The 14,100-nt window shown below is 44.3% G+C and overlaps 1 protein-coding gene across 8 annotated transcripts in view; it reads right to left on the bottom strand.

Moving 5' to 3' along the window:
- The window catches only part of PALM2AKAP2 (PALM2 and AKAP2 fusion), a 282,463-nt gene that overhangs the window by 149,991 nt on the left and 118,372 nt on the right, over nucleotides 1–14,100 (bottom strand). For 5 of the 8 annotated variants that reach the window (XM_059657607.1, XM_059657610.1, XM_059657608.1 and 2 more), the window contains one exon: nucleotides 11,911–12,606. The exons of the other annotated variants lie outside the window; for them this stretch is intronic. In XM_059657607.1, the coding sequence (XP_059513590.1) occupies nucleotides 11,911–12,606 (696 nt within the window). The remainder of the gene's footprint in view (nucleotides 1–11,910; nucleotides 12,607–14,100) is intronic. 8 annotated transcript variants of the gene reach the window in all.

Raw genomic sequence — 14,100 nt, 5'->3', positions numbered from 1 at the left:
ACGTGGGATTTGCCTTTTGTGTTTTTCTTAAGAAGAAATATGAAGCCTCCAGAACTATCCAACTGTTGACTACAAAGTTTTCATTTATTTTTCTAGGAATGAAAATTTTACCATGAAGCACAGGATACCACACAGTTCCAAAAACATTTACATTGGTCATTTTGCTTAAGCAACATAGAGAATAATCTATACACTATACATTTTTGCAGAAAAAGGGTTTTCTTTTCTTACATTTTAAGTGATCTCACCAGCCTGTGATGATCTATCACCACACAAGTCATGTGGGCTCTTCTTTTAATCCTACCAGACCTGAGGCCCTGAACCTAACTGTCCCCTATACCTGGGCTCCTGAGCATTAAAGAGAAAAAATCAACATGATATAGAAAAATATTAGTTACATGCAAACAAGTGGTTAGAATAAGAGGGAACTTGGAGACATTGTAGAAAATAGGTCTAGCTTTCATCTACCTTTCATCTAGCGCCAATATTCCACCTTTGTGTGGAAATTACCGAAAAATCGGTACAGTGGTCTGGTAGGGTTAAAAAGCACCAGATTCTGATATTGGCTTTCTGCTTATAGCCTGTTCAAAATTTAAAATGCTCCTATCAGCTTCAGATCCTAACCCAGTGCCAACCCTCATTCTTCCAAAGGAGTTGAGGAGATGTCATCTCTAGTTCTGGCTTTACCATGATCTGGTAATGGGTAAGTCTCACGTTCACCTCGGACTCATTTGAACCAGCCATAAAATGAGTGGATTGTGCTAGGTTAGGGGTAACACACTCAAATGCCAACAGGGGCCAGGCAGGTGGTATAAACAAAGGACGCTGGCCAGGAGTAAGGCAATAGGAACTGGTGGTGGTGATGGTGAATGGTGAATAAGACTACAGCTTCTCTAGAGGGGGCAGCCACCATCAGCTCCGGGCACTTGTCAGCCAGGAAACAGGCCCATTGTTGACAGAGCCTCTTAAATGTCAAGGGGAGCTAGAAATCCATACTTTTAGAATGGGAATTCTCTTAATTTATTACTATTGACAATGAATTAAAAATGATTTTTAAAACACTATGCAGGCAAAACTACCATAACTGGAGGCCGGACCCAGCCTGTAGGTAACCATTTTATGACTTCTGCACTAAAGACCTCTGAAGTCTTGTAGCCTTAACTTCTAAATAGCAAACCTTTGCTTTTGTGTGTTGTCCATAAAGTGGAGGATTTGACACGGTTTGGGAAAAGCAGAAGAGGAGCTGGCTGTTGGGGAGACAGTGTGTCCTATTGGTGGCTGTAGAGGGTGACATAGCCTAGATCTAAAGGCACTTGCACAACGCCATAGGGCACTGCTACTCTTAGCTGTTAGGACACGGGAGAAATAATAGCAATACTATCAACAGCAACAGCAACAGCAACAAAACCACTTTTGCTCATTCAGATATGGGCATGCCACTCCTAGACTTAACAGTGCTGTTTGGGCAATTTTGTTAATCCTTTTAATGAATGAGGAAGGAAACACTATCAAGCAGAAAAACAGGATTCCTAATTAACAGATAAGAGAACAAAGGGTGATTTCACCCTCTGCTTCTCCTCTGGGAAGGAAGTACTGCAGAGACACCTCCCATCCTCCAGAGGGCGGTGTTATTACAGAGCATTTGCTTGAGCAGGTAAAGGTGCAAAATAAGAACCAGTGCCTTTTTTTTTTTTTTTTTTTTTTTTTTTTTTTTTTTTTTTGCACAGATGGTTCCGTTACCCAACTCTTTCTGTATCTGTCTAAGTTGCATTCCCACACCACTTTCATGACACAGAGACTTCTGTGTGGAAGGAAGTAAAGAGAGGTGAGCTCAAAATTTGTTCCTGTTACTCCCCAATTTTTAGCTTTGCTACATTAGGCAAAGAACTGACTATTTCTGTAACTCAGTTTCCTCATGTATAAAGAAGAATAGCAATGTCTACCTCATAGGGTTGATGTCAGATTAAAGGAAACCCTACCCACCCAGGGGAAATGCCCAGTTGTGCATTAGTAGTACTGAACTATAGGCCCTTCCAAAGTTCTTATTTTCTCATCTAAATTCCTCCTGCTAGAGTTAGATTTCATCTGGTAAGCTTTTGCCCTCCAACATGGCAAATGAAACCTGGAATTGAATTATTAGTTTGAATTATATGACATTGTCAATATTATCGGTCTATAATATGGCAATTTCATACAGTTCAATATAATACAAAAGCAGTCACCAACTCAAGGGAGGGAAAAGCAGCTTCCCCTTTTATACTGGCTCTGAAACACACCTGAATAACCTACAATATTTACATTTGGGAAAGTTGAGGCCTTTGGTACTGGGACATACACCACTTTCTCATCACGAGTAAACTAACATCTGCTACCCACTTCCAGCTTACATAGTGCTTTGCATAAATAGAATTTCCTTTAACTCCACACAACACCGGGAATGGATGTGAGCACACAGCTTTTTATAGGCTACTTGATGTATCACTGTCGGTACACCCTAGAGCTGTGAGTTGCATAATGTGCCATCATGGTTCCAGTCTACATGTCCACACAATAAAGAATATTTCCAGGAACAAAGAGTATAATTAAAGAAAGCTCTGCCACTCACTGTGTAGGATGGATCAGACAAAACTTAGCTTCACGAACACCTGGACTGATGCTTAGAAGCCTAGAGACCACCCAATTCTGGTACCCTCAGCACTCTGACAAGGACAGGATGACCTTGTACTTCCTCCACTTTCTATTGGTTGAAACTCGTACTAATATCAGCTTGGCAGTGTGAGCAGTCTATAAGGCACCATTCAAGTCGCAGTCTTTAAAGTTTCCTTCTAGGCATAAAAACATAACAAGAAAATCCACCATGGAACCCAACCACATAAGAATGCCCCAAATGCTTTCATTTACTCCGTATCTTCAAAGACAACTTTCTGTGACATTTTTATAGGTGATTTCACATCTGTCCTTTGTTCATTCTTTCATGCGATGGCTTTTAAACTTTTTTAATTGAATACCTACAATGTGCCAGGCCTTGCTGAAGGCCAGGGGTCAACAAACTACAAGCCTGAAGGGCAAGTCCTGCCCAAAGACTGCTGTAGTAAATAAAGTTTGTTGGAACATAATCACAGTCATTCATTTATGTAGAATGTGTGGTGGCTTTCTGGCAGAGCGGAGTTGTTGTGACAGAATTCATCTGGCCCACAAAGCCCCAAGTACTATCTGGCCATTTACAGAAAATGTTTGCTGACCCTCTTCTAGGTCAAGAGGCTATAACAGTCAAGACGAACATCAAAGTCCTGGGTGTCTTCAGATGCTCCTGCTTAGGAGACCACACTGGATGAGTGCTTACCACCTAACCTAAGCGGCAGTCTGCGTTTCACCCAAGGGATCACAGTCAATGCCACTGCTGGGGGCTTGCAAGGAACAGGAAAAAAGATGACAGGTGTGGAGAAAGACGTGCAAGAGCGGGTGAGAGAGAGGAAGTGTGGGAGATGGGATTAGTTAGTGTGGAGACCAGCTGGAACAGGCAGGCCACGGGGATTTCCACTGGGGGACACACAAACCTACTGATGGGCCAGGTACCACATGGATCAGAATCACCTGGAGACATTATTAAAAACGCAGGTTACGGGGCCCCAACCTGGGAATCTGAACTTAAGTGCCAGACATGTGAACGCGTTTCCACGAGCTTAGCAGGTATCCCTGGGTGATTCTGAAGCACGTTCAAGTTCGGTTAGTGTTTAGTTTGAGTGAGCGGTCGAAGGCGATCCCCACGCAGTCTGGCCCGGCATCCACTCATGGCGGGTGAAAAGGAAAAGAATCGGGGCCCAGACACAGAGGTAGATGCAGTACAAAGGCAGTTTATTGTCTATTAACACTGTACAGAGGAACAGAGAGAAGCTACAGGTACAGCGTTGGCTGTCGCTGGCAGTGTTATTTCTATCGTCAGTTTTTGCTTTTTCATCCGAAGGAAACAGAACAGTCCAAGTACACTTCAGGTTACAAAGTACAGCAGCTAGCCCAGCAAGTCTACTTCAGGAAAAGCACGACAGGCTCCCACCCCACCCCCCAACCAACCACAGAATGGATGTATGTACAGAGATGCCACTCACCCCAGTGAGCTGCTAAAGCTGAAAATTCCATCGACAACCTACATTCACCAGAAAGCTGCATCAGACACAACATTTTCTGGAACCCCTGTATGATTTCAACTCTACAAAGTCAGGAGCTTGAGAGGAGGAAAGAATGTTCCAGAACCTGACAAAGAACAGAACTCTTTCCACTTGCCAGAATAGAATATTGAACAATTGGAGTTGGAGCTACACACAGAATAGTTGGGGTCAGGCATTGCCCAGTGGTCTCTTGGCAGGTCAAGACTTGTCATTGCAAAACCAAGGGACTGGATGGCTCCCTGCCCTGCCCACCTCATCTCAAACCAAGAGGTGCCGTGGTAATAAGAAACTAGAATACACTGGCTCTCCCATAGCACCTTCGGGCAGTTGCATAGTTCTTTCATTTTTGGAAATTGTCTCCATGACACTAATGTTCACAGCGGGGCTTGACTTGAGCCCATTGGGGGGATCCTGGTGATGAAAGAATTAAAATGATTTGCATGGGAATCGGAGGGGTTATTTTTCTTGAAATGGAACGTGTTTATGACCTTGCCTTGTTGGGAAAAGGATCTTGGTCTTTTAGGGTAGTAGAAATAGGGCCCATGCCGGAAAAGGACGCAACCCGGCAAGAGAGCCTGACAGGAGTGGTGAGCAGACTGAAGCTTGTCCCACCCTGTCAGCCAGAGGAGCAGGGGTGGGTGAAGATCTTCATGAGACCGAGTGTGAATGCCACCAGAACTCAGGAATTTGGCAGCAAACTGGAGGTGGGGTAGGGGTGGGGATCCAAGAACTCTAAAAATTCAGAATCTTCTTTACGGATGGATAAAGGCAATTCTTTCTCATCTCTACTTAGCTCTGAAAATATGATGCAGCCCCATTAATATTTACAAGGCCGGTAATACCTGGTAAGCTTTATATTGTTGGTTGATGCATTTATGTACAGACGAAGAGCCAGATGTTTCTGACTCACCTTTTCACACCTATGACTCAAATGCACTGTAGTGAGCGGTCTCTTAACCTCAATGTAGCAGTTGCTCCTTAAATATGTGACAGAGTTGGACTTATATTCAAAGCTAGAGGCCTAGTGCACGAAATTGGTGCCTGGGTAGGGTCCCTAGTGGCTGCTGGCCAGGGCCTCCCTTCCCCCAGCTGCTTGCCACAGCTGCCAGCCAGGGTGGGGCCGGCCAGGAGGAGAGGCCATGGGTGGTTGGCCAGCCCCACCTCTGGTCCAACTCCCGGTGGAACTTCCGGTTGAGGGGACAATTTGAATATTAGGCTTTTATTATATAGGATTATTATATAGGATAGCTACCTACTTCCAAAAAATGATTATATATTATTATTAAAGATGGAGCCCAGCCCTAGCTGGTTTGGCTCAGTGGATAGAGTGTTGGCCTGTGGACTGAAAGTCCTGAGTTCGATCCCGTCAAGGGCACATGCCCGGGTTGTGGGTTCGATCCCCAGTGTTAGGCGTGCAGGAGGCAGCCAATCAATGATTCTTTCTCATCACTAATGTTTCTATATCTCTCTCTCCCTCTCCCTTCATCTCTGAAATCAATAAAAATATATTTAAAGACGGAGCCCAGAGAGCTCTCAAGCCATTCAACAGTTTCTCTAACAATAGTTATGGAAAGTTTGGTCTTACAACCTAGGTCTGTTTGGAAAAACTGGACTCCGTGCAGTGGTGGTGTGAGGGCAGGGCACGGCCCTGTGTTCACACCCCTGAGGCCTGGGCTAGTGCTACGGAGTTCACCGGAAAGTTACTTTAATGGAATGGAGAAATAACTCAGTCAATCAAGGGTGTTTTCAAACTCAAGCTTCAGAATGCATATAGAATTCACTATAAAAATATTTTTCCTTAAAAAAATACATAAATGTAAAATATTCCAATTTCTATAGCCACTCCTTACTCCCACCCATATCATGCGACTCATCTTAGACTATAATGAATGGGCACACCTGTCAGTAATGGCCCAGTCACACCATATGACTCCATCTCTCCTGCTTTTTCAAAGCTACGCCAATTATGCTAAAAAGTATGCTCCCCGACCCAGAGAGGGGGGCCACAGGTGCACCTCCTTCATAGGGGGAAGGACTGCAGGTCACGTGGCCTGCCCCAGGAATGTCAGAGTGTGATTTGGCAGGCCAAGATGAAGACACAGAACGTTTGGTTGGTAGATGGGCCGAGGCAATGTCCAAGCTATGCCCACTTTATTCCCTCGGGGCAAGGCTCTGCCTCCAGGCTCCTGTGATAAAATCCACCGCTCTGAAGAGGGCTGGGCAGGGGTGGGAAGAGAATGTTGTGTTAATACAGCTTTGGAATACAACCTGCATTTTTTAAAAGGACAGAAAAGGAGAACATAAACAGCGATGCTAAGGCAAACTTTCAAATGGCACATCAGAACTCTTTTTTTTTGTTGTCATTCATTTAGTTAACATCACAAGGCAGATACATTCTGTAAACATATATACTGTACAGTACATTAACCGTAGGAAAATAAAAAAGAAAGCCACCCTGTAATTCTTTTCTTTCTGTATCTCTGTTCTCTCGCTCTAGGAGGACTGCCTGAAGTCTACGGAGAATTGTGTGATTCCCGAGATATACCTTTCTTTTGCTAAGAATGCAGTGACTTGCAAAAAAGAGCCCCAGGTGACTAGCAAGAGGCAGTATAGGGAGAAGATGACCATTCACACTTCAACCTGTAGAAACTTAGAAAATAGTCACAAAATATAAAAAAGTCATTAATTTCAGGAAACATTCCGTTTTCCTGTTTAGTAAAAGAGAGCATTGAAAAAATTGTTGTTGTGGTTTTTTGGTTTTTTTTTTACAAAAGTTAAGGCTGTCCAGATCTTAGATGCAGAAAATCTGCGGTCCCCCAAAATGTCATGTTTTACTTTCACATCGAAAGCAGGTTTTGTTTTTTTGCGCTACAGTTCTGGCCTTCTTATGTCAGACTGGGGTGGAGAGGGAAGCGGAGGCCTATTTAAGTCATATAAAAGTTAAGGGTGGGGGGCGAGGCTGGTCTAGGGTTCCCTGGTAAAATTGCCCTTTGAAACTTTCAGGATATCATTTTTATTCTATCCTTTTCTACATTCGAATAATAAGTATTCTAGTTTTTGTTAGATTGGGGATTTTATTATGAAGTTCGCCGAAGCTATGAACATACAGACACATAACTGCACTGTGCCCCTCAGAAAAGACTGACTTTTCTTTTTCCCTAGAAAATGCAGGCAGCTTTTCTTGATAAGAGCAGAAGGGAACTACACAATGAGGGGGACCTGGCCGCAGGACTCAAAGACCCCATCTTGCTCGTGATTTTGAGCTGCTCTGTGACATATGCTATAACTCCACGTGCCAGCTGGTGGCATTAGCCCACAGGACAGAGGGTCTCTCAGGCCCTATCCTAGTCAGTGGAGGTCCATGCACCTGGCATGGTACAGTAAGGAGCTTCTGAAACTTTGCATCTTTGTAAAGTTTCTGACACTTAGGTTTTAGCTATGCGGTGAACCTGTGGTTTCAATAACAAATGCACATGCTGCAAAAATACAACATAAAGCTGCTCACCTTGGAATTTATTGTTCACAAAGCAACACTGAGGGAGATGAGAATATTTCCATAAGGAATGGGGCCTTCGCTGAGTTTAACTCCACAGGGAGGTCTAGTGACAAACAGAGACAGCTGGGCTTCTAGATTTGAGTAAAAACAAAGAAAGTCCTCTGGGCACACTTTGTCTATGTTCCTCTGTGTTTTATTATTTTTTAATTGAATCGACTGGGGTGTCCTTGGTTAATAAAATTACATAGGTTTCAGGTATGCAAGTCTATAATACATCACTTGTATATGGTACTGTGTTCACCACCCAAAGTCAAGTTTCCTTCTGTTCATCTGTGTTTTAAATTGGCAGGAAAATGCTTTTAAAAAGGAGCACTGTTTTGGTGGTTCAGTTTTTTCCTCTGTCACCATATCCCCTCCTCCTCTCTTGCTACCAGTTCGTTCACTGGAATGGAATAAATGGTCATTGCCAAGGGTATTGTGTGGTCCCTCGAAATGGAATTCTGCAGAAGTGAAGAGAAATAGGCTTGGCCTCAGTGTTTTGCTCCAGAGATATTGTATCTCTAGACATATAGTTTCCCCCCCTTTTATAAAAACTTGACCCTACCCAAAATAAAATATTCTACTTGCATGCAGGAAAAACACAGCTATCACCAGGAAGATGGAATATGTGGGGATTTGAAGCAGATACATGTCTATCAACAGTTCAGAAAGAAGTCAAATCAGATGAACACTAGAATTTGTTCGAGTTTCCTGGAAGTCTTTGAATAATTGTAGGTTGCTCAGGAGATTGAAGGAAACCACGTTTGGGGTTTGGCCAGAAGGGAATTCCCTAGCCTCTTGCCCTCTCTACTCCCAATATCAAGTGACACCATTGGACATTGTCAAATCACTGCTAGAGCCAACTAATGTTTGCTTATATAAGGAATTAATATACTGATGGGTAACAGAGGGGCGGGTAAACAAGAATTTCCTGTAGTTTGTTCTCTTGCATATCAAACAAACAAAAAAGTCAAGGATATATGAAACAAGTCACCAAGATTTTTCAGGGTATGTAAGGTTAAACTTATCATTTTAACCATTAAAGGACCTTTAATTCGATGCCACTGAAAATCTATTTATAAACAAATAAAATATTCCTTCTCTTCCTCTTTCCATTTATGAGGGAACTAATGATATGATTTTAAAGAAAGTCCAACTAACCATTAGCTCAAAAAAGACCACGGTTCTGTAGCTTCATTACTGATGCTCTAATTAGTCTGGTTATATAGTCCAGCGGTCGCCAACCTTTCGGACCTCAGGGACCACCAGTGGTCCCCGGACCACCGGTTGGCAACTGCTGATATAGTCAATCACAGAGAACGCCAATGACTGTTCACACTCACAACTGGATATCTCCCTTAGGAAGGGTAGCTACTTGTTACTGCAGGTGGGACTGTAGCTCTCATCCCATAAAAGTACCGGCTGAGCCCGAATCCCCCCTCAGAATAGGAAAAGGATACAAAGTATGCAAATATATATATATATGCCACGTTCAAACACTCCTGCATTCACTGTGGCCACAGATCATTTTAATAAAAGCAACACATCTTACTTTGAAAACCATTGCATGATCAGCTGTGTAGTAAACATAGAGAGAGCACTCTAATTCATATAGCTTGCTACCCCCTATAATAATAATTGGTGAATGAGAGTGCAGGCTGTCATTAGTCTTTCACGTCTTCTGTACAGCATTGTAGTGAGAGGTGCAGGTCAGTGTCTTCATGAGAAACTAGTTCATTTATGGGAGGAAGGGCAGGTCATTTCAGGGAATTCTCTGTCCAAGATGACTCAGATTCTGACGATCAGCCAGCAAGCCCAAGGGTCCTAAGTTCCCCCATTCCACTCACTAACTGTGCTTTTAAAAACTCATACTGTAAAGAAGTGGGGGGGAGGGGATAAAAACTCATATCGAATAGTTTTAATCCCCAAGGGAATAAAAAAAAGATAAGCTGTGGTACACTTTGAGCGTTTGCTTTCTTAAATAAATTGTTAAAATAATAGATTGTCCAACACATGGCAACTGTTTTCTTTTTCCATGTAAGTGGGCTTATCGGGCATGTCATTTTATTTCTCACTTAAATGATGCCTTAGTGATCATTTACTGAGGAGCAGAAAGCTGAGTGAGATTTATAGGCAGCAAAACCAGGTATTATTTCCAGATAACAGAACAGTTTTAGTCCATTGCAGCTGCTTGCGTGAAGCTGAGATTTAGAGATAATTCCCCCAACTGTTCAAAACCAAGCCATGGATGAAATCGTCTCAGAAAGCAGAACTTAGCTCCTTTATTTTTCCCTTCTTTCACTTGTTTTGTTTACATATTGGTGATAAAATGACTCACTTTGTGCGGTATTAGAGAAAAATTAACGTTGAACAATAAAAATATTATTTTCTTTTTGATTAGAATGCATATAATTTCAAGCCAAGAAATTAAAAATACTACTAGATTTAGCACTGAGAAAGCAAATAATTAGGGCAAATTTAGTTGGTTCTGCAGTCAAATTCTCTAAAGACTACCTTATTTTTTTCTCATCTACTTTTCACAGAAGTTAGGCTTGATGCAGTATGCCTATTGCATGTTTTTTGAAACTACCTTCTATTGAACACAGATAATATTGTGAATGATTTGTAACAATGCTATTAACATTTGGGCAAATAACTTAAAGTTAAGATATCTCTGTTACTAAAATCAGTTAAAATTTACACCTTTATTTTATTACTATATGATTATGTTATTAAATTGCTTCCCTTTGGTTTTACTATATGTGTGGCTGTTTGCTTCGGGGGAGTGCCAAAAATTTATTTAAAGAATTGTCCATTGTGTTCTAGACAGAAATTATTCTTTGATGTTCTGAAATCTCCAGAAGTTTAAGAAACATGCTTTAAGAAGCTCAGTTACGTGCCACTCAGTCAACCAGTGTTTGTGGAAGGAATTTAAGCACCTAATGTGCTTAAGGACAGGTCTTTCTTAATCTTTTACATTTTTTTTTACATTTAAAATTTTTTTGAGGGGTGGATGAACCTACACGCTAACGTGATGGGAAACATTCTCATTCTTGTGGGGACAGAAAGAAAAGAGACCGGAAGTAAGGCTCTGGAATCAACTGGGCAGGTGAGATGGTCAGGTCTCAGTTACAGCACCATCCGCAATGAAGTGGGACCATCACAGCCGCCCTCCACTGTAGGTCAGAAAGACTGTTCTAGAAATATGGTCACTGCAGAGATACACCTCAAAATGATCCCTTCGTTGGAAAGAGAGGAACATGATCAGAAAACGTCCGTGGAAAAGCAAACAATATAAAAATTTACATTGTTCCGAGAGAACAGAAGCAAGGCCAGTGCTCTTGCCTACGTTTGGAGATCACTACCGACGCTGAAAACAATGTTTGTTTCACGTCCTTAGAAAATTAAAAAAACGGTGCTTCTTCTATAAAGGGTCCACCAGGGAAGCCGTGAATGAGGGACAGGTGCTGGTGGGCGGGTTAGGGAAACCAGTCCCTACGTTCCAGCTGTGACAAGCCCTGGGTTCTTTCCTTTCACGTCAGCTTCATTTCGGGGGTAACAGAAGGAAAGCCAGAGATGCGCGACACTGTCCTCTGGAAGCTCATGTAAGGCAGCAGAAAGCATCGCCCTAGATGGACAGATTAAGTGAGGTCCACTTCTGGCTACACTAGTGACCGGCGAGAGCCAACAGCGTCTTGCCACACAAGATATAAAAGCACAGATCCACAGCAAGGGAGGCAAGGGAGACACCAGCGGTGTGGCGATGTGTGAGTACAGGATGGGGACACACTACAGAAGGCACCCCGGGGCCACCGGGGTCGGTCCCAGTCGAGTGGATTAAGGCTACTATGTAACTCGCTGCCGTGAAGAGTCCATCCCAATCGAGCAGGAAGGAATTGGTTCGCTCTTGGAGACACGGGGGAAGGTTCAGAGCAAGAGCAAGTTCTTGGAAAGAATGAAGCACACACATGCACGCTGTCTCTGAGGTGAGGAAACCGGAGAAACACGCAAAGGGTGGAAAATAAGAGAGAGCAAAGCAATCCGACTGCAAGGCAGGCAGGCGCTGGCTTCCAGTTCACAGTATTGCAGTGAGTGGTACAGTGAGGTCTAGGTAAGTGGTGGGGAGCCCGGAGGCTGCCCCGAAGAAAGGGGAAGAGAGAAGTGGTCACATGACAACACAGCATTGACAGCGCTTTTTCTTTTGGGTACCTGCGGCTGGCTCTGTGGCCAGGCTCTCTTCCTTCCCTTCTGGGGATGAGGGCTCGGTGGTGTCGGAGATGGGCCTCCCAGACACCAGCTCCGCCGCATTCCCATCGATTGTGGACACGTCCGTCACGGTCTTTTCCCGCAAGGACTTCTCGTCGTCTTCGTCAATGAGGACCAACTCAGCCTTGATGGTTTCATCGTAGCCTAGCACCTTTTTTGTCTCCTCTTCGTCCTCTATGTTTTGGTAGCCCATGAAAATCATGGTGACGGGCTGATCCAAGTTCGCCTGCGGCCCTTCAGAGCTGGGGGCTCGGGCCTGCTGCCCTGGGTTCCCGGAGGAGCGGTCCTTCCTAGATTTATGGACCATTTCTAACTTGGCCTCTTTGCAGAGCACGTGTTCCTTAGGGTGGCCCAGGCTCCCATCTGCAACCGCGGTCCTCTCTGACACGCGCCCGCCTCTGAGGCTTGACTGTCCCGCCTTCTGAATGAGTTCTTCTACATCCTGGGAGCTTAATCTGTGCACTCCGTTCTCTACCACGGTGCCCGCTGAGCGCACCTCATACACTACTTTGGTACCATCCTCATAGACCTTGACTCCTCTTGGATGGACCCCCTCTGGGCCAATGGTGGCTGTAGAGAGAATCTTGGTCTCTCCTGTTTGTGTGTCTTTCTCCACATTAATTTCCATGGCGTACACAGCTTGAATGAAAACAAGAGAAAGGAAGTGCATGTTACAACAAAAAAAGCCAGTGAATGGTTAATTGCCAAACAGACAAAAAAAAGGTGTTGTGCCCTGTCTAGTCTAACTGCCAAGCGTCGTGAGTGTTAGCGTGCATGCGCGGTGTGGACAGAGGTGGGCACACATGTGTTTAGCACAGCAGCTTAATGCACGGGGAGGACACGGGTAGAGAGGCCCCGCATCTCCGTGGCACTTACGCTTCTGAGGAACATCTGCTGCAACACAGCCCGCAAGCGGCTGTTTAGATCCAGTGCGACAAGTTCCAGGGAGGCTGGCGACATGCGCGTTTACCTTGACTGACAGCTTACCCTCAGCTTAGAGACAGTTTGAAAGCCCTTGGTTAAGATGTGTCCTAGTTCCAAAACCTGATATCTTTTTTAACCCTTTCATCAAGGGTTCCACGGCTTCTTCTACATTTCTCTTTACTGGAGAATACATAAAGGTTTTCGCAGGTGGGACGTGGCTGTCCTCCACTGTGCTATAAAGTAGGGTTATTTGCAAAACTGGAAAGCTACCAAAGCAGTAAGACGATATGTATGTATAACTAGGTTTCTCAAACAAGAGCTAGACAAAGCACAAAGATCGAGGCCGCGTCATCCTGTGCCACTGGAATTTGAGGAGGAGGATCGCAGAAGGTACCTCTTTCTTCCATGTGCCCACCGCCAAGTCCTCGTGATTCCGCCCCACACCACCTTTCTCATCTGTCACCTTTTTCGGCTCCATGGCCACTGCCCCCACGCCGAGACACGATCTCCTCTTCCCTGAGTGACTGCAAGAGCTTCCTATCTGGTCTTCCTGCTCTGATCTCACCTTCTCCAACTCACCCCAAACCCACTGCGGCCAGTGTGGGGTTCCTACAGTCTCAGGTGACACCCCATCTTTTCACATCTGTTACCTCAGAGGCGCACATTCTGAATGTGAGGAAGCTGGGCATTAGACCCATAGAGCCAGTTCTCTCCAGGCACCCTTTCCCTGGGTGACCTGTGGGTACATCAACCTCTCTGCAGCTTCAAAACTAAATCCATCGTCTTCCTTCCAAACTCCCCCAGAGTCTTTGTGACAAATAATACCAGGACCACCGAGTGTCTCAAGCTCGGAATTGCACCCAATTTGTTTGTCCTTTTCTTCCTAATTGCCCGACAGCCAAACAATTGTTGAGAGTCACTAATTGCATTTCAGATCTGTCCCCCTGCATCTCCTTATCACTGCCCGCATCACCCGTAGGCCAGACCCTCCTCTGCTCTCTGCACAGTATCCTTGTTTCCATCTTATCTGCCACTTATGCTGGTCAAGGCCAGAGGGCCAGAGGTAGCTGAGGCTTGTTTTTGTTGCCCAGAGGAGCACTGAATTGTTTTTATATTATTAGAAGATAGTAAAAGGAAGGAAGGAAGAAGGAAGGGGAAAGAAAATAATATCAAAGACTGACTATGTGATAGAGGTCTTATGTGCTCCAC

The sequence above is a fragment of the Myotis daubentonii genome, chromosome 11, assembly GCF_963259705.1.
Source record: "Myotis daubentonii chromosome 11, mMyoDau2.1, whole genome shotgun sequence".
NCBI classification, from domain to species: domain Eukaryota; kingdom Metazoa; phylum Chordata; class Mammalia; order Chiroptera; family Vespertilionidae; genus Myotis; species Myotis daubentonii.
Note: the sequence above shows the minus strand (reverse complement) of the source record. Positions and strands in the feature narration are given on the sequence as shown.